The sequence below is a fragment of the Mobula hypostoma genome, chromosome 14 (assembly GCF_963921235.1).
Source record: "Mobula hypostoma chromosome 14, sMobHyp1.1, whole genome shotgun sequence".
NCBI classification, from domain to species: Eukaryota; Metazoa; Chordata; class Chondrichthyes; order Myliobatiformes; family Myliobatidae; genus Mobula; species Mobula hypostoma.
In genome coordinates, this window is record NC_086110.1 from 76,385,020 (window position 1) to 76,403,940 (window position 18,921).

Below are 18,921 nucleotides of genomic sequence, written 5' to 3' on the forward strand. Positions count from 1 at the left end.
GTAAAATACCCTCAATTTAGCAGGGTACAGGGTTTGAAATTTAATCTTTTCTTCCTTTAATATTAGTTTCGCTGCGGAATACTCCTTCTGTTTCTGTAGGACTGCCAGGAGGTAATCGTGATCGAAGTATATTAACTTTCCGTTCCAAAAAACCCTCTTCTTACCCCAGGCCCTGCGTAGAATCTCTGCCTTGCTCTTGAATTGGAGAAATTTAAGTACAATGGATCGTGGTTTACTTTGTCTGTCTCCGGCAGGCCGCTGGGCGAGAGAACGGTGCGCCCTTTCTATCTCCATCTCCATATTCGGAGGAACCTCCAGCGCTTCCCACAGCGGCTTGCCTACAAAGTCTATCATCAACACTCCCTCTGCTCCTTCAGGAACATTATAAATCCGGATATTTTTCCGTTGTGATCTTCCCTCCTGGTCAAGCAATTTACTTTCCTGTTGATTTAATATTTTTATCGTCTGTTCCACGTTCTACACGCGACCTTCCACCTTCTCAATTAGAGTCTCTGCCACCGCTATTTTCTGATTGACGTTGACGAGCTCTGACTTTATATCATTGAGTTGCTGTTTTATATCTTTTTGGACTTCCCTTATCTCCTCCAGAATCCTTATCATATTTGCCGCTTCATCTGCACGAGGCCCCGCGTCAGCTTCGCCGCCACGTGCACGTGTAGGAGAGCTGCTTATTGCACCTCTCTCTTCCATAGGCTCCGCAGTGATGCTTTTTTAATCTCCATTCTTTCTCCCCATTCTTGCCCCCCTTATCAATTGATATGTTTGAAAGATCTTAAGATTTGATGCACTAACGGGGCAAAATATCCGTTTTTCCGGAGGAGCTGTTGATTTAAGCTGCCATTCTGAATGATGGTGTCACCGGAACCCCGACTATGTAACAGTTTCTTCCCCCAAGCCATCAGACTCCTCAATACCCAGAGCCTGGACTGACACCAACCTACTGCCCTCTATTGTGCCTCTTGTTTATTATTTATGGTAAATGCCTGCACCATTTTGTGCACTTTATGCAGTCCTGGGTAAGTCTGTAGTCTAGTGTAGTTTTGTGTTGTTTTACGTAGTTCAGTGTAGTTTTTGTATTGTTCATGTAGCACCATGGTCCTGAAAAACATTGTTTTGTTTTTACTGTGTACTGTACCAGTAGTTATGGTCGAAATGACAATAAAAAGTGACTTGACTTGAATTGACTTTCTGTAGGCGTTTCCATTCCTGGGCACTGGTGTTTCCAAACCAGGCCGTGACGTAACCAGTTGGGATAATCTTCACTGTGCACCTACAGAAGTTTGTCAAAATTTTTGGTAACATGCCGAATCTACACAAACTTCTAAGGAAATAGAGGGACTGTTATGTCATCATTGTGAAGACATGCTAAATCTTTGCAAACTTCTAAGTAGAGGTGCTGCCGTGCTTTCTTCATGATAACACTTATGTGCAGGTCCACGACAGACCTCTTATATGTTAAGAAATTTAAAGTTACTGACCCTATCCACTTCCAATCCCCTGATGAGAACTGGCTCATGGACCTCTGGTTTCTTCCTCCTGTAGTCAATATACAGCTCTCTGGTTTTGCTGAAAGTTGAAGAAAGCTCTTTTGGGAAAAATGTAATTTAACAATGAGTTTTTTAAAAATTGCAGATGCTGGAATTGCTGTGTTCTGAGGTGACAACATGGCAGATTGGGTTGGAGTTATGAACGTTGCTTTGCAAATGGACAATGCAAAGAAAATTGGGAAGCTATGCACAACCATTATTGAACGGGAGTTCAGCTTCAGCTAAGAATGAAAGTGTACGGGTAAAGACCTAACTTTAGGGAGAATATCAAGACCTTCAGGAGGAGATGACAGGATAATGAGAAAAATGGAACCTTCTCCTTCGAGTAGTGACTAATGGAAGATTTAAACCAGGTCATCAAAATTAAGATTTTGATGTAAAGAGTGAATCAGTAACCAAAGGGCATGGATTTGGTTAGTTAGAAATACAGCACGGAACAGGCCCTTCTGGCCCAATAAGCCGCACCACACAGCAACCCACCTATTTAATTAACCCTAGTCTAATCACTGGAAAATTTACAATCATTAATTAATCTTTGGACTGTCGAAGGAAACCAGAGCACCCATAGGAGACTTTAATGGTCACGGCGAGAAATACCAACTCCTTACATATCTCTCCTGAGATTTGGGCGGCATGGTAGTGTAGCAGTTAGCACAATGCTTTACAGTACCTGTAACCCAGGTTCAATTCCAGCCGTTGTCTGTAAGGAGTTTATACATTCTCCCTGTGATCACGTGGGATTCCTCGAGGTGGTCCGTTTTTCTCCCTTAGTCCAACGATATATCAGTTGGTCATTGTAAATTGCCCCATAATTAGGCTACGGTTAAATCAGGGGTTGCTGGGTGGTTTGGCTCAAAGGGCCGAAAAGACTACTTCATGCTATAACTCAATAATTAGCCAATAAATCCAAGAAACATAATAGGATCTATGAAAGACCACACTCAACAGGGCAAAAAAAAACAAGAGAACAAACTGCAAATACAAAAGAAAAAAGAAAAAATAATAATAGTAGTAAATAAGCAACATTGAGAACATGAGACCAAGAGTCCTTGAAAGTGAGTCCCTAGGTTGTGGGAACAATTCAATGATGAAGTAAGTGAAGTTATCCTGTCTGGTTAAAAAGCCCGACGGTTGAGGTGTAATAACTATTCCTGAACATGGTGGTGTGGGTTCTGAGGATCCTGTACCTTCATCCTGATGGCAGCAGCGAGAAGAGAGCATGGCCTGGAGAGTGGGAGGGTCCTTGATGATGAAGAATGCTGCTTTCCTGCAGCAGTGTTCCATGTAGATGTGCTCAATGGTGGGGAGGGCTTTAACTGTGATAGACTGGCCATATCTACCACTTTTTGAGGCTTTTCCATTCAATGGCATTAGTGCTCCCATACTAGGCTGTGATGCGACCAAACAATATATTCTCCACCACACATCTATAGAAGTTTGTCAAAGTTTTAGATAACATGCTGAATCTTTGCAAACTTCTAAGAAAGTAGAAACATTGCCATGCTTTCTTCATTTGTGCTGAATCCAGGAGATTCTCTGAAGTGCTAACACCTAGGAATTTAAAGTTTGTTGACCCTCTCCACAACTGATCCACTAATGAGAAATGGACCTCTGATTTCCTCTTCCTTGAGTCAATAATCAGCTCCTTGGTCTTGCTGACATTGAGCAAGAGATTGTTATTATGACACCACTCAGCCAGATTTTCAATCTTCCTCCTATATGCTGACTCGTCACCATCTTTGATTCGATCAATGACAGTGGTGTCATCATCAAATTTAAATATGGAATTGGAGCTGTGCTTAGCCACACTTAGTCATAAGTGTAAACTGAGCTGGGGACTAAACACACAGCCTTGTGGCTCACCTGTGCTGATGGAGATTGTGGAGGAGATGTTGCCAATCCAAACTATCTGGGATCTGCAGTGAGGAAATTGAGGATCCAATTGCTCAAGGAGGTATTAAGGCCAAGGTCTTGAAGCTTATTGATAAGTTTTGAGCGGATGATAGTATTACATGTTTAGTTGTAGTTGATAAAGAGCATACTGATGTATACATCTTTGCTGTCCAGATGGTGCTGAGATTGAACTCCAATGCCCTGAGCTATAACAACATTGTGCTAAGCTACCATGGTGCCTTATTGCAATATGAGAAAGACAATGGAAGGAGATGAAGATTCAGGGCTATGAGGACAAACTAAGGGGCTTGTTCAGTAGAGTGCATCAAATGGGCTCCTCCTCAGATTCAAGACACCAGAAGCTGCCACCAATAGAACCACACATTGAAGTCTCAAGCCGAAAAGTCATGTAGGGAGACAACAAATCAAAGCCGGGAGCTGTAAACTGTCCCTTGGAGGTGAATTATGTTGAAAGGAGGCCAAATCACTGATACTGAAGCCAAGACAATCAGACTCAAAAACAGTTACTTTCCCCAAGCAGAAGGGCTGATCAATGCCTCAACGCACTAATCCACCCCTCCCTCCATATCCTCCAACCACCACTATTTTATCATTACCTGTCAGTGATCTTATATCGAGACACTCCTGTGCCCAGCATTACTTTATGGACATGCAATCAATGTACTTAATACCATAAGACATAGGAGCAGAATTAGGCCATCTAGCCCATCGAGTCTGCTCTGCCATTCAATCATGGCTGATCCTTTTTTTTTAATCTTCTCCTCAACCCCAGTTCCCAGCCTTCTCCCCATAACCTTTGATGCAAGCTACCTTACGTATTTATATTGATTGAGTTTTAAAAATTATTATTGTGTTCATTATCTTATTGCGCTTTTTTTGTGCTGCATCGAATCTGGAGTAACAATTATTTTGTTCTCTTTTACACTTGTGTACTGGAAAGGACACTGAACAATCCTGAATTTTGGATCTTGAATATTTACACAGCATTCGGCAGAATGAAGTAAAGAACCAGTTCAGGCTTTCTTTTTCTAGGATATTCCAGCCCATCCTGAGATGCCCTTGAGGTGAAGCTGAACCACTGTCATAAACCACAAATGTCCTTGTGCTGAAGGTATCCCCACAGAATTATCAAGTGGGCAGTTCCAGGATTTTGACTTTGCAAGTATGAAGGAATGGCAATAGATTTCCAAATTAAAACGCCGAGTGACACTTTGAAACTTAATGATAGAAGTGTTTCCAAACATTTGCCACCCTTGTAATCCTTCGTGTTACATGTTGTACATTTGATTAATGTCATTACACTGGGGCAGCCTGGTAACTTGGCAGTTAGCATATTGCTACTACAGTGCCAGTAATACAGATTCAATTCGTGTCAGTGTTTGTAAGGAGTTTGTATGTTCCCCCGTGACAGCGTGGGTTTCCTCCCACATTCCAAAGATGCACAGGTTAGTGGGTTAATTGTTCATGTGGGTGTAATAGAGCACGTGCAGGCTCATTGGGTCAGAAGGGCCTGTTACTGTGCCGTATCTCTAAACAAAGAAATAAATAAAGTTGTATCTTGAATTAATGTTGAAGAAGCAGCTTTACTACATCATATGAAAGGAGTTAAGTTTGGATTGGGGTTGGGGTCAACAGGTGCCAACCAAGTTGAAAGATTTTTTTTGAAGATACAGTTTTCTAGCTGAGTGGATAGAATTCAAATGCTTTCTTGATGTCCATTGCAGACTGTGGGACATGCCCTGTTCTGATCACTTCTACCATCAAAGAGGAAGATACAGGAGCGTGGAGACACATATTCAATGTTTTAGAAAAAGCTTCTTCTCCGTTCTCAGATTTCTGAACAGGCCGTGAACCTATGAATATTACCTCTCTTGCACTATTTAGCTCAGTTTTTAAAATTGGAACTTACAGTATTGTTTTAATGTCTTACAATGATTGCAGTAATTTATAGCTTGTTAATGTCTTGACTGTACTGCTGTCGCAAAACAACAAATTTCACATTTTCTTGAACTTCCCTTCACCATTCCCATTTCCCTCTCACCTTTTTCCTTCCATGCCCATCAACCCCCATCCCCCTTCCCTTTCTTCCATGGTCTTCTACCCTCCCCTATCAGATTTCCCCTCCTCCAGCCCTTTATCTCTTTCACCAATCAACTTCCTAGCTGTTTACTTCACCCTTCCCCCTCTCCCGGTTTCACCCATCACCTTGTAATTCTTCCTCCCCTCCCCCCACCTTCTTACTTTGACTTCTTATCTTTTTTCCAGTCCTGATGAAGAGTCTTGTCCAAAACGTTGACTGTTTATTCCTTTCTATAGATGCTGCCTGGCCTTCCGAGTTCCTCTAGCATTTTGTGTCTGTGTTGGTCTGGATTTCAGCATCTGCAGATTTTCTCATGTTTGAAATTTCATATATGTCAATGATAATAAACCTGATGGTGACTGCACAAAAGGTGGACGGCTGAGCCTTAATGGGAGGTGATTACTGTTTGAAGTATTAATTACATTACATTTCAAGCATTATCTCTGACCTATTGGCCCTGTCCTGAATACTGATCTGGCCTAGGTTAAGGAGATAAGCAGCTAGCTCCCAGAAAGACAAGGACTCCAATTTTAAACAGACCATCACAAGCAGAGGGCAAAGAGCAATAAAATCTGGCGGAATCTGAACTAAAGACACAATACCAGAAATACTCAGTTCCTTTGTTCACTTTTGCTTTACAAATATCACAATCCGGCGGACGGACCTCTACCTCACTGAGGCCAAACGGCAGCTCTCTGACACCACCTCTTACTTACCCCGGAACAGGACCCCACCAAAAAACATCAAACCATTGTCTCCCATACCATCACTGCCCTTATCAACTCCGGAGACCTTCCATCCTCAGCCACTAAACTCATAATTCCCACACTCCGTACCACTCGGTTTTACCTCCTCCCCAAGATCCACAAGCCTGACTGTCCCAGTAGACCCATAGTTTCTGCCTGCTCCTGTCCCACCGAACTTGTATCTGCCTACCTGGACTCCATTTTGTCACCCATAGTTCAGTCCCTCCCCACCTACATCCGGGATACATCCCATGCCCTCCACCTCTTCAATAACTTCCAGTTCCCCGGTCCCAACTGCTTCATTTTCACTACGGATGTCCAATCCCTATACACCTCCATTCCCCATCAAGGCGGCCTCAAAGCCCTCCGCTACTTTCTGGATAATAGACCTCACCAGTTCCCCACCACCACTACCCTCCTCCGGTTGGCGGAACTGGTTCTCAGACTCAATAACTTCTCTTTTGGGTCTTCCCACTTTCTTCAGACTAAGGGTGTAGCTATGGGCACTCGCATGGGCTATGCTTGCCTCTTCATTGGTTATGTGGAACAGTCTGTGCTTCAAATCTATTCTGGTACTGCTCCCCAACTTTTCCTTCGATACATTGACAACTACATTGGTGCTGCTTCCTACACCCATGCTGAGCTCGTCAATTTCATCGACTTTACTTCTGACTCCCACCCAGCCCTCAAATTCACTTGGTCTATCTCGGACACTTCTCTCCCCTTTCTCGATCTCTCGGTCTCCATCTCTGGAGACAGACTGTCCACTGATATCTTCTACAAGCCCACTGACACTCATAACTACCTCAACTATACCTCTTCCCGCCCCGCCACATGCAAAAATGCCATTCCCTATTCCCAGTTCCTCTGTCTCCGCCGCATCTGCTCCGAGGATGAGGTTTTCCGTTTTAGGACATCTCAAATGTCCCCTTTCTTTAAGGATCATGGTTTCCCTTCTACTGTCATCAATGATGCCCTCACCCGCATCTCCTCCATTTCCCACACTTCAGCTCTCACCCCATCCTCCCGCAACCACAACAGGGACAGAGTTCCCCTTGTCTTCACCTACCACCCCACCAGCCTCCGGATCCAGCACATTATCCACACGTCCCTCCCAACGGATCTGCCACCTGGCACTTATCCCTGTAAGCGCAAGTGCTACACCTGTCCCTACACCTCCTCTCTTGCCACCATTCAGGGCCCCAAACAGTCCTTCCAAGTGAGACAACACTTCACTTGTGAGTCTGTTGGGGTCATCTATTGCATCCGGTGCTCCCGGTGCGGCCTCCTCTACATCGGTGAAACCTGACGCAGATTGGGGGACCGCTTCGTCGAGCACCTCCGCTCAGTCCGCCACAACAGACAGGATCTCCCAGAAGCCACCTACTTCAACTCTGCTTCCCACTCCCATTCAGATATGTCCATACATGGCCTCCTCTACTGCCATGATGAGGCTAAACTCAGGCTGGAGGAGCAACACCTCATATACCATCTAGGTAGTCTCCAGCCCCTTGGTATGAACATAGAATTCTCCAACTTCCGGTAATTCCCTCCCCCTCCCTTCCCCTATCCCTATGTCACTCTGCCCCCTCCCCCAGCTGCCTATCACCTCCCCCATGGTTCCGCCTCCTTCTACTACCCATTGTGTTTTCCCCTATTCTCCTATTCTTTCTTCACCTTTCTTGCCTATCACCTCCCTGCCTCCCCTCCCCCACCCCTTTACCCTTACTGGTTTTTCACCTGGAACCTACCAGCCTTCTCCTTCCCACCCTCCCCCCACCTTCTTTATAGGGCCTCTGCCCCTTCCCTCTTCAGTCCCGACGAAGGGTTCCGGCCCAAAACGTCCACCAATCTTTTCCACGAATGCTGCCCGACCAGCTGAGTTCCTCCAGCGTGTTGTGAGTGTGACAATATGAGCATTATTAGGAAAGCTTACTGATCTGAAACATTAACTGACATACCAGACAACGGGGTGACCCGCTGGGGCACCCTTTGAGAGAAGAGTAGTGCAGTCTGACGTGACCAGAACGAACATTAAATTTTCCTGAATGCTATTGGTATCGCTTTGCTTTGGAAACTGAAGTAGAAAACCTCAGTTTATTAAAGAAGAACGACACGTAGCAAAGCAAATATAGCTCCTCCTTGTTTAATGAAGGACACTTTTGGTGGCATCATTTCTGGTTTATCTGCCACCCTTGTGCCTCTCATTGTCATTCTGGAGACGTGCAGCCCTTTCATCTTCCGTCTCTTCATTTCTTCTGCTGTTTGTTGTTTGTCTCTGATCCTGGAGATGTGCATGCCTCTCCTCCTCTGTCTCTTCTTTTCTCATCTTTTTTTGTCCTGACTCTTTGATCCTGGAGTGGTGCGGCCCTGGCCTCATCCGATTCTTGTTCTCTCCCTCTCCTTGCCGCTTCCCGACGACGTTTGGCATTATCTCTTGACCATAATGTCCCCCTTCCCTTTCCACGCGGCATAATTAGGCTGACCATTTTTTTTACCCTAATGCTGGGTAGGAGATACGAAGCAGTAACACCAAAGGATGCTGATTATTCTTGATGATGTGGTTGGTGCTCTCCTAAATGGACATGATATAGTCACCGCTGTCCTTTGTCTGCAGCAAAGGGTTTTATGGGTGTCTTGAAGTACGTCATTACAATAAGATTTAATTATCTCTTATCGATGGGTGGCAGTTAGATCTGTCCCAATCCTGCACATGCTGATGGTGATCAGCAGAATGTGACCCCTTGCTCTTTTGCTCCAGTAGGTGTCGCTGCTCAGGCTGACCGTGCGCATGCGTCGGGCTGTCGCGTCCCAATTTCCATGATGGTTGATGCGGTCCTGGGTGAAAGGCAGCCTGTTAATTTTTGGCAAATGAGCAATTTTATACGAATATATAACCCTGAACTTTGCCTGCATTCTGTAAGTTAGCGCATTTTAATTCGATTTAGCCAAAAAAAGTGCCACTGTAATGCACCGTGTGCGCTAATTGGAGCTCACAAACAGACAGAGCATGAGAGTTTTAGTATTATATAGATTCTGTATTTATATCATAATCGGAGCGCTGGCTAACATTACTCCAGCTGATAGATTCATATTTTTAGCTGATATTATTTTTCACATGGAAACTTGAAGCTTTCTCCAAGGATTAAAACAGCATGCCACAAAAAGGGTAGAATATTTCCAATGTCACTTTCCACCCAATCAACAGAACCAAAGACTAGAGAACTTTTTATTGCTCCATAGCTTTGAGTGATTAAATCGTGCCAAAAATAACTAATTTGTTAATATACACATGAACCAGCAATTAATTCAATGAATACAAAGTTCAAAATTTGTAGCAAAGTGGTCTATAAATGCAATTATTCAACAATATTTACCAACAGAAAAAAATAGAAACAAATCTGTTTTAATTTGGTAGTAATATGTGAGACTTTCATAAAACCAAATTCAGTAATTCTTGTATCAGTCATTCATCTCCTCTCCAGCAATTGCCATGACAAATCAAATCTGAAACAAGGCTCAGACTATGCCTGGGTTGGCTTGTTAGAGCACAAAATCTTTTCCAACACATAAAAGCAAATAGATGCTAAGCTCAGACTGCTCGTTTTTTGGAAAGGAGAACACAAGTCCTGAAACAAGAACACAACACACAGCAAAGATGCAGACATAAGGGTGCTCTTGATTGATTACAGCTCAGCATTTAATGGCATCATCCCCTCAAAACTAATCAGTAAACTCCAAGACCTGAGCCTCAATACCCCCTCATGCAATTGGATTCTGGATTTCCTCACTAGTAGACCCCAATCAGTCCAGATTGGCAAAACCATCTCCTCCATAATCTCCATCAGCACAGGAGCACCGCAGGGATGTGCGCTTAGCCCCCTTCTCTACTCACTTTACACCAGTGACTGTGTGGCTAAGCACAGCTCCAACACCATGTACAAGTTTGCTGATGACACCACTGTCATGTGCTGTGTCAAAGGTGGTAATGAATCAGCAAACAGGAGGAAGACTGAAAATTTGGCTGAGTTTAATAACAACAACCTCTCACTCAATGTCAATAAGACCAAGGAAATGATTGTGGACTTCAGGAGAGGGAAACTAGAGGTACATGAGCCAGTAATCTTCAGAGGATCAGAGGTGGAGAGGGTCAGTAACTTTAACTTCCTGGGTGTCACTATCTCAGAGGACCTGTCCTGGACCCATCATATAAACATGATTGTAAAGAAAGCTCAACAACACCTCTACTTCCCCAGGAGTCTGTGGAGATGCGGCATGTCATCGACAATCTTGGCAAGCTTCCATATGGTGGGAAGTGTGCTGACTGGCTGCAATATGGCCTGATATGGGAACAGCTTTGCCACTGAGTGAAAAATCCTACAAAAAGTAGTGGATTCAGCCCAGGTCATCATGGGTAAAGCCCTCCCGACCATTGAGCACATCTACATGAAATGTTGCTGTAGAAAAGCAGCATTCATCAAAAATCCCCACCACCCAGGCCATGCTCTTCTCTCACTGCTGTCATCAGGTAGAAGGTACAAGAGCCTCAGGACTCACACCACCAGGTTCAAGAACAGTTACAACACCACAACCATCAGGCTCCTGAACAAAAGGAGATGATTACACTCATTCCACTTCCGGTGTTGCCACAACCAACGATCTCACTTTAAGGACTCTTTTCTTGTTATTTCAGACTCATTATTTATTTCTATTTATTTATATCTGCACTTGCACTGTTTATAATTTACTGTTCCTGATGTTTACAGTTACTGTTCTATAGATCTGCTAAATATGTCCACAGGAGAAAGAATCTCAGGGTGACCTAGTACTCTGGATACAAATTTTACTTTGAACTAATACATCTCTCAAACAAGCTGCACCAATAAGATCGTGAATGATCCACAACTACCTTTCGATCTAATCCCCATGCAACCCTTGATCCCCTTCATGTACAAAGTCTATCAGTCCAAGTCATGAAAATTCTCAAAAACTGAGCATCCACAGACCTAAAGACAGATAATTCTAAAGAGTAATAGCACTCCCAGTTAAGAAATCTGTCATGTCCAAAATGGACCACCTAGACTACAACACTACGCTATGGGGAGGCTGGTAGCATAATGGTTAGTGCGACATTATTATACCTTCAGGCATCAGAGTTCAGAGCTCAATCCCAGTGTCCTCTGGAGGGAAGTTTGTACGTTCCCCCAGTGACTCCAGGTGCTCTGGTTTCCTCCCACAGTCTAAAGACCTATGAGTTAGTAGGTTAATAGGTCATTGTAAATTGTACCGTGATTAGACTAGGGTTAAATCACTGGGTTGGTAGCAGTGTGGCTGGAAGAGCTGGAAGGGCCCATTCCATGCTGCATCTCCAAATAAAGAAATACATCTGGAATTATGGAATCACTCTACTCATCTCCAAAGAAAGGATTGTTCTACTTAGTCTCCCATCTCTGGGGTGATCTGGTCGACTTATGTTCCATCTACTGGCAAATGAACTGCACTGTACAATCAAAACCTGAGCAATAGGAATCAAGTTTGCTATAAACAGCAAGAAAAGAAAAACTAAAAAATACTCCAAAATTAAACTGAACCAACATTTCAAGTCCATGTTCTGATGAAGGACCTAGATAAGAGTGGGTGTGGAGAGGATGTTTCCTATAGTGGGGGAGTCTAGAACCAGGGGGACCAGCTCCAGAATAGAGAGATGTCCATTTAGAACAGAGATGAGGAGGAATTTCTTTAGCCAGAGGGTGATGAAAGTGTGGAATTCATTGCAAAGGACGCCTGTGGTGGCCAAGTCATTGGGTATATTTAAAACAGAGATTGATAGGTTCTTGATTAGTCACTGCATAAAAGGTTACAGAGAAAAGGTAGAAGAGTGTGGTTGAGAGGGCTAATAAATTAGCCATGATGGAATGGTGGAGCAGACTTGTTGGACCGAATGGCCCAATTCTTCTTCTATGCGTTGTGTTTTCCCTATTTCTCTTTCTACAGATGTAGAACTTGTAAATTGAATTGTGATTAGACTAGAGTTAAATCACAGAAGTACGGCATTCTGATTTTATTTCAGGTTTCCATCATTTCAGAGGGTTTAGCTTTCATCTGCTGCAGTCAGCAGTGAACTGCGCTTGCAAATAACAGCAATTACGGCAGACCTGCACTGAAAATTTCCGTGCACATTGCAATTTACTTGGCTGTTCACTACTCTACAGCAAAAAGTTTGCAATGTTCCAGACATTTCAACTATTTTACAAACAGCTGCGGAAAGTTCCCTCCAATCTTCCAGACCATCCCAAAATTCCCCCTCAAACACACACTCCAACAACATGAGTCTTTTACAAAATATTGTACCAAAAACTCTAGAGAAATAGATAAACTGCTCTAAGTATACCGGGTGTTCTCAGTGAGGCTAAGAGTCCATTTTTATCATAAAAATGGCCTTTGCTTCCTGAGACCAATAGGAGCTCAAGAGATGCCACAATAATTTGCATACAGCCATCAAGGTGGCAAAACAGGGACAAAATCCAGTCACAACTCTGCGATACTGCAGCACATGACAAGGACTGTACACCATTGCAGACCGCAAGAGGAAATACAGCAGTAAGTCAACATTGCCAGCTCGCTCCTGGATGAACTAAATTTTTTTTTACGCTCGTTTCGAAGTTGATAAGACTGAATCCCAGAGGACAGCCGTCAACGAGACCTGCTCCTTGGTCATTTCCGAGGCTGAAGTACTTAGAATATTCCAACATGTCAACAGCTGTAAGGCAGTGGGGCAGGAAGGTATCCCAAGGCAGGTCCTCAAAGTGTGTGCGGAACAGCTGGACATTTTAATGGACATTTTTAATCTCTCCCTCTCCCAGTGTGTACTGCCATCCTGTTTCAAATCATCCATCATCGTACCTGTACCCAAGAAAAGCAAGGTAGCATGGTGCCCCATCGCACTCACCTCAATTATAAGCAAATGCTTTGAGAGGCTGGTTAAAGACTATATCTGCAGCACGCTACCACCCACACTGGACCCCTACAATTCACCTACTGACGACGCCATAGCCACTGTACTACACACCGTCCTCATTCACCTGCAGAAGAGGGATGCATACATTAGTAATGCTGTTCCTGGACTACAGTTCAGCATTCAACACCATAACTGCCTCCAGACTTGACAGGAAGCTCAGAGACCTCGGCGTGCACCCCACTTTGTGCAGCCAGATCCTAGACTTCCTATCCACACCCCTCTATTCTGAAGCTGTGCCCTCTGGGTCCTATTGCCAACAGGTGGAAAGGATGTGCTCCCTCACCTCTGGCCCTCTGACCCTCTGACCCCCAGGATTGTGTCCTGAGTCCCCTCTTCTACTCCCTTTACATCTATGACTGTGCTACCACACACAGCTCCAATTTAATGATCAAATTTGCAGATGACATGACACTGATCGGCCCTATTTCTAGCAGTGATGAGACAGCCTACAAAGGAGAGGTTAACACCCTGACATAGTGGTACCAAGATAACAACCTCTTCCTCTGTGACCAAAAAACAAAAGAGCTGAATGTGGATTATAGGAGGAACGGAGACAGGCTCACCCCAATCAACATCAATGGGACTGCAGATAAGAGGATCAGTAGTTTCAAGTTTCTCGGTATACACATCACTGAAGATCTCACATGGACTGTACACAGCAGCTGTGTGGCTAAAAAAAAGTACATCAATGTCTCTTCCACCTCAAGCAACTGAAGAAGTTCGGCATGGGCCCCCAAATCCTCATGATCTTCTACAGGGGCACAACTGAGAGGATCCTGTTCAGCTATATCACCACCTGGTACGGGAACTACACCGACCTTGATTGCTGGGCACTGCAGAGAATGGTATGGACAGCCCAGCGCATCTGTGAATGTGAACTTCCCTCCAGTGAGGGAAGCAGCTGGTGCATAAAGGAGGCCTGCAAGATCATCGGGGAGACCAGTGACCCCAACAATAAACTGTTTCAGCTGTTTTCGTCAGGCAAACGGTACCACCAGGACTAACAGGCTACAGGACAGCTTCTTTCTACAAATTAGACTTTTAAATTCACATGTCTGTACATTACAACAGAGTCATAACGCAAAGATTTTTATTCCCTCATGTTGTGGGACAGATGTAGGATCTAAATAAATTCAATTTAAGAGTCTAATAACAGTGGGACAGAAGCGGTCCTTGAGCCTAGTGGTATATAGTTTTAGGCTATTGTACTTTCTGCCTGAAGGGAGGTGAGAAAGGGGGGGGTCTTTGATTATGCTGTGCCTTAGTGAGACAGTGAGGTGTGTAGACAGAGTCCACAGAGGGGAAGCTGGTTTCTGTGATATGTTGAGCTATGTCCACAATTCTACAGTTTCTTGCAGTGACAGGTAGCAGTTACCATACCACAACTTTATGCATCCACACAGAATGTTTTCTATAGTGCCCTAGGGACACTTGAATTTACTCCTGAGCCTCCTGAGGAAGCAGAGGCATTCATAGGTTTCTACTTGGCTATGACATCAAACTAGTTGGACCAGTGCGAGCTCTTAGTGAATTTGAAGCTCCTCAGCTCAACATCAGTGGTGTAACAGAAGCATGTCCTGAGGTCAACGACCAGCTCTTTCATTTTGCTGACATTGAGGGGAAAGGCAGTTGTCATGACACCACATCACTAAGCCCCCTATCTCTTTTTAGTACTCTGACTCAATGTTTTGGAGACACGGCCCACCACAGCTATATCACCCACAAACTTGCAGACAGTTAAGGCAGAATGTCACCACACAGTCATGTGTGTACAGGGAGCAGAAAAGGGTTTGATGATGCAACCTGAGTCTATAATTCATGAACTATACTGTAGGCTCTTTAAGGGCAACAGGTTCAAATCTCTCTCACTGCAACAAGTGCAAGAATGCAACATATGTTGAACTTAATGATTTCAGGAAACGTACTGCTAGAGGTTGATGAAGTAACAGGTAAAGATGTAGTCCTGGATTGCTCCACAGAAAAGCAGGACAACGGATGCTCAGAGAAATTTTAATCATGGAACAATTTGATTGCACAGACATGAAGATTGATCAAACTTGAAATTAACAAACAAGGTATTTAGAAAAAACAATTTAATCCAAATTCTGACAAGTATTCTCCCACAACTCTCTTCCATAAAAACAAGTTAAGCTCAACTGCATCTTTTCATGATAAACTGGATAGGGAAGGCAGCTCTGATAGGGCAAAGGGGAGACACGATGTTAATTTACTAGACGTGATATGGACTTTTGACCACACGATCTACCACATCATGTCCACGACATAATTCTCCATAACGTCCACCATCTCTAACAGGATCCCACAATCAAGCACATCTTTTCCTCCCCCCCGCCACTTACTGCTTTCTGCAGGGATTACTCCCTATGAGCCTACCTTGTACATCCGTCCCTCCCCACGAATCTCTCTCCTGGTACTTATCTGTAGCTTGCTACCACCCAAACTGGACCCCCTACAATTCTCCTACCAACACAACCAATGGACAGATGACGCAATAGCCACTGCTCTACATACTATCTTTACACATCTGGAGAAGGATGCTTATGTGAGAATGCTGTTCTTGGACTACAGTCAGCATTCAACACCATAGTTCCATCCAGGCTCGACAAGAAGCTCAGAGACCTCGGCCTTGACCCTGTCTTGTGCACCGGAATCCTGGACTTCCCGTCAAATCACCAGCAGGTTATAAGAGTGGACTCCCTCACCTCCAACCCTCTGACTCTCAATATAGGAGCCCCTTAGGGCTGCGTACTGAGTATTCTCCTTTACTCCCTGTATGCCCATGGCTGTGTCGCCACCCACAGCTCCAATTTGCTAATTAAATTTGCCGACAACGCTACATTGATTGGCCTTATCTCAAACAATAACGAGGTGGCCTTCAGGGAAGAAGTCATCTCTCTGACACAGTGGTGTCAAGAAAACAACCTCTCTCTCAATGTCACAAAAACAAATGAGCTGGTTCTGGATTACAGGAGGAATGGAGACATGCTAACCCCTATTGACATCAGTGGAACTGGGGTTGAGTGGGTAAACAGCTTTAAGTTCCTTGGCATCCACATCACCGAGGACCTCACGTGGTCTGTACATTCTAGCTGTGTGGTGAAAAAGGCACAACAGCGCCTCTTTCACCTCAGACGGTTGAGGAAGTTCGGTATGGGCCCCCAAATCCTAAGGACTTTCTACAGGGGCAAACCTGAGAACATCCTGACTGGCTGCATCTCTGCCTGGTATGGGAACTGTACCTCCCTCAATCGCAGGACTCTGCAGAGAATGGTGCGGACAGCCCAGCACATCTGTAGTTGTCAACTTCTCATCATTCAGGACATTTACAAGGACAGGTGTGTAAAAGGGGCTCGTAGGATCATTGGGTCCCCAGTCACCCCAACCACAACCTATTCCAGCTGCTACCATCCGGGAAATGGTATCGCAGCATGCAAGCCAGGACCAGCAGGTTCCGGGACAGCTTCTTCCACCAGGCCAGCAGACTGATGAACTCACGCTGATATGAGTGCACTCTATATTACATTGACTGTTCTATTTATTATAAATTACTATGATTGTACATTGCACATTTTAGATGGAGATGTAACGTAAAGATTTTTACTCCTCATGTATGTGAAGGATGCAAGAAATAAAGTCAATTCAATTCAATGCAAGTGGAACAAGCACCACATCTGCCCCTACACTTCCTCCCTCACTACCATTCAGGGGCCAAAGTAGTCCTTCCAGGGGAGGTGACACTTCACCTGTAAGTCTGTTGGGGTCAACTACTGTATCCTGCACTCCCAGTGTGGCCTCCAGTATATCAGTGAGACCCAACATACATTGAGAGACTGCTTCGCCGAGTAGCTGCCCTCTGTCTGCCAGAAAGAGACAGAATCTCCCTTTCGTTTCCAGTCCTGATGAGAGGTCTTGGACCAAAACATCAATTATTTACTTTTTTCCATAGGGGCTGCCTTGCCTGCTGAGTTTCTCTCGCATTTTGTGTTTTGCTTTTAGGTTTTGAGCTGGTGTTTAAAAACGTCAGCTGAATTTGCATCCCTTATAGTTTTTGGTATTGAATTTGACAGTTTTGAGTTACATTAAAAATTACTTTATAATATTTATAATGTAAAATCTCAAACATTATTTGATAGAACTTGGAACCCAACCCAAAATCAACAGTGGATAACACAACGGATGTATTTGGCAAAATAACAGAAGTTATTTTAGGAGACCAATATAAATATCAACCTCTTTCGATACAAAACCTGGCCAGTCTGCCAGCCAAATAACCAGACAGGACACTAGAATTAACGGCAATATCTCTTATCTACGCAATTCTCAAACTCCTCCCCCTTGATATCAAAACACTGGCAGACAAAACTGCCTTTAGTAACTAAACTAACAATTCCTTCAAATATTGCACTGAAGTTTGTTTTAACAAAGTAACAGCAAGCGCATTGCCAACGAACTGGTCAATGCAATTATCTTTGAAACCAACTTAAGCCAGCTGAGGTCTTTTAAACGTAAAAAAAAAATTCTGCTGAAAATATCCTGCACTTAAACAGAATTTGTTCACAAATTTCAACTTAATTCATCTTCCAAAAACAAGCTACGATAATCTGCTAGTCTGCTTTGGAACAAGGTGCAGTACATTTGATTTCACAAACTGATCAGTGAGATTCAGAAACCCCAAAGTGTTCCAACTATTAAGTTCGACAGAGGAAAAAGTTTAAGTTTTTTTTTAATTCTTGTTGATGGAAATTGCAGTTTCCCTATCGTCTGACCCACTCAGAATTGTTAAACCAGGCAATCCAGGAATCAAAATACGGTAAAACTCACAGAGACAAAATGAAATGCAATTCAAAGGACACAATATCCTGTTGACAAACCCGCCATTTTAAGTAATATTTTTTATATTCCACAAGCTCAGGAGTGCAGTGAGACAGGCTGCCGCTGGTGGTGGTTTGTACGGAGCAGGACGCTAAGGTGCGAGGGGAGTATGAGGAGAGAGTCGGAGGCTGTGACCCGGCCACGGGCCGCGCTCGCTCGCTAGGCCCGACGCCTGCCGCTCTGCGCCATTTACCTTTGGCTAAAGCGACGGTGGAGTTCTCGGTGTCGATGGTGTACAGAATCCCCTCGTACCGGATCTCCGCCTTGGAGATGAGGCTGATTTTGCTGCCGATGTACGGAGTACCGCCGCTCATGGTGCTCTCGGTGCGGTGGCGGTCCCTCAGCGAGCTGGACGAAGCCGCGGATGGACGCCGATGCTGTCGGCCTCCCCTCCTCTCCTCTCCGCTCCGTGACGTTGTCAGGCAGCGGCCAACATGGCGGCTCGCAGAGCTGGGCTGGCGTCGCGGGCCTCCCTGCCCTCACCGCACTCCTGCCTCCTCCCGCCGCAGCCAGCCTCCCTGTCTGCAGCCCACACCGCTCAGAGTTCACCGTGAATGCAGAAACGACGCCGGCATTAGCTTCTCTGAGCTGCTGGGAGCTAAAGACTGGAGAGTAATCGCAAAGTAATCCTACCCTTCTCGGGAAGTTGTCTTTCTAAAAAGCACCATAAGGTTTTGTTTTCCTAGTTATTTTCATTGATAA

General features: G+C 44.5%; 1 protein-coding gene across 2 annotated transcripts in view; it reads right to left on the bottom strand.

The window, feature by feature from the left end:
• Window positions 1-18,700, bottom strand: part of LOC134356361 (protein LSM14 homolog A-like) — a 115,997-nt gene extending 97,297 nt beyond the window's left edge. The window contains exon 1 of one of the 2 annotated variants that reach the window (XM_063067265.1): window positions 18,413-18,700. In XM_063067265.1, the coding sequence (XP_062923335.1) occupies window positions 18,413-18,533 (121 nt within the window). In that variant the 5' untranslated portion in view covers window positions 18,534-18,700. The remainder of the gene's footprint in view (window positions 1-18,412) is intronic. The other variant, XM_063067264.1, reaches the window with a different exon arrangement.
• Window positions 18,701-18,921: the final 221 nt, after the last annotated feature.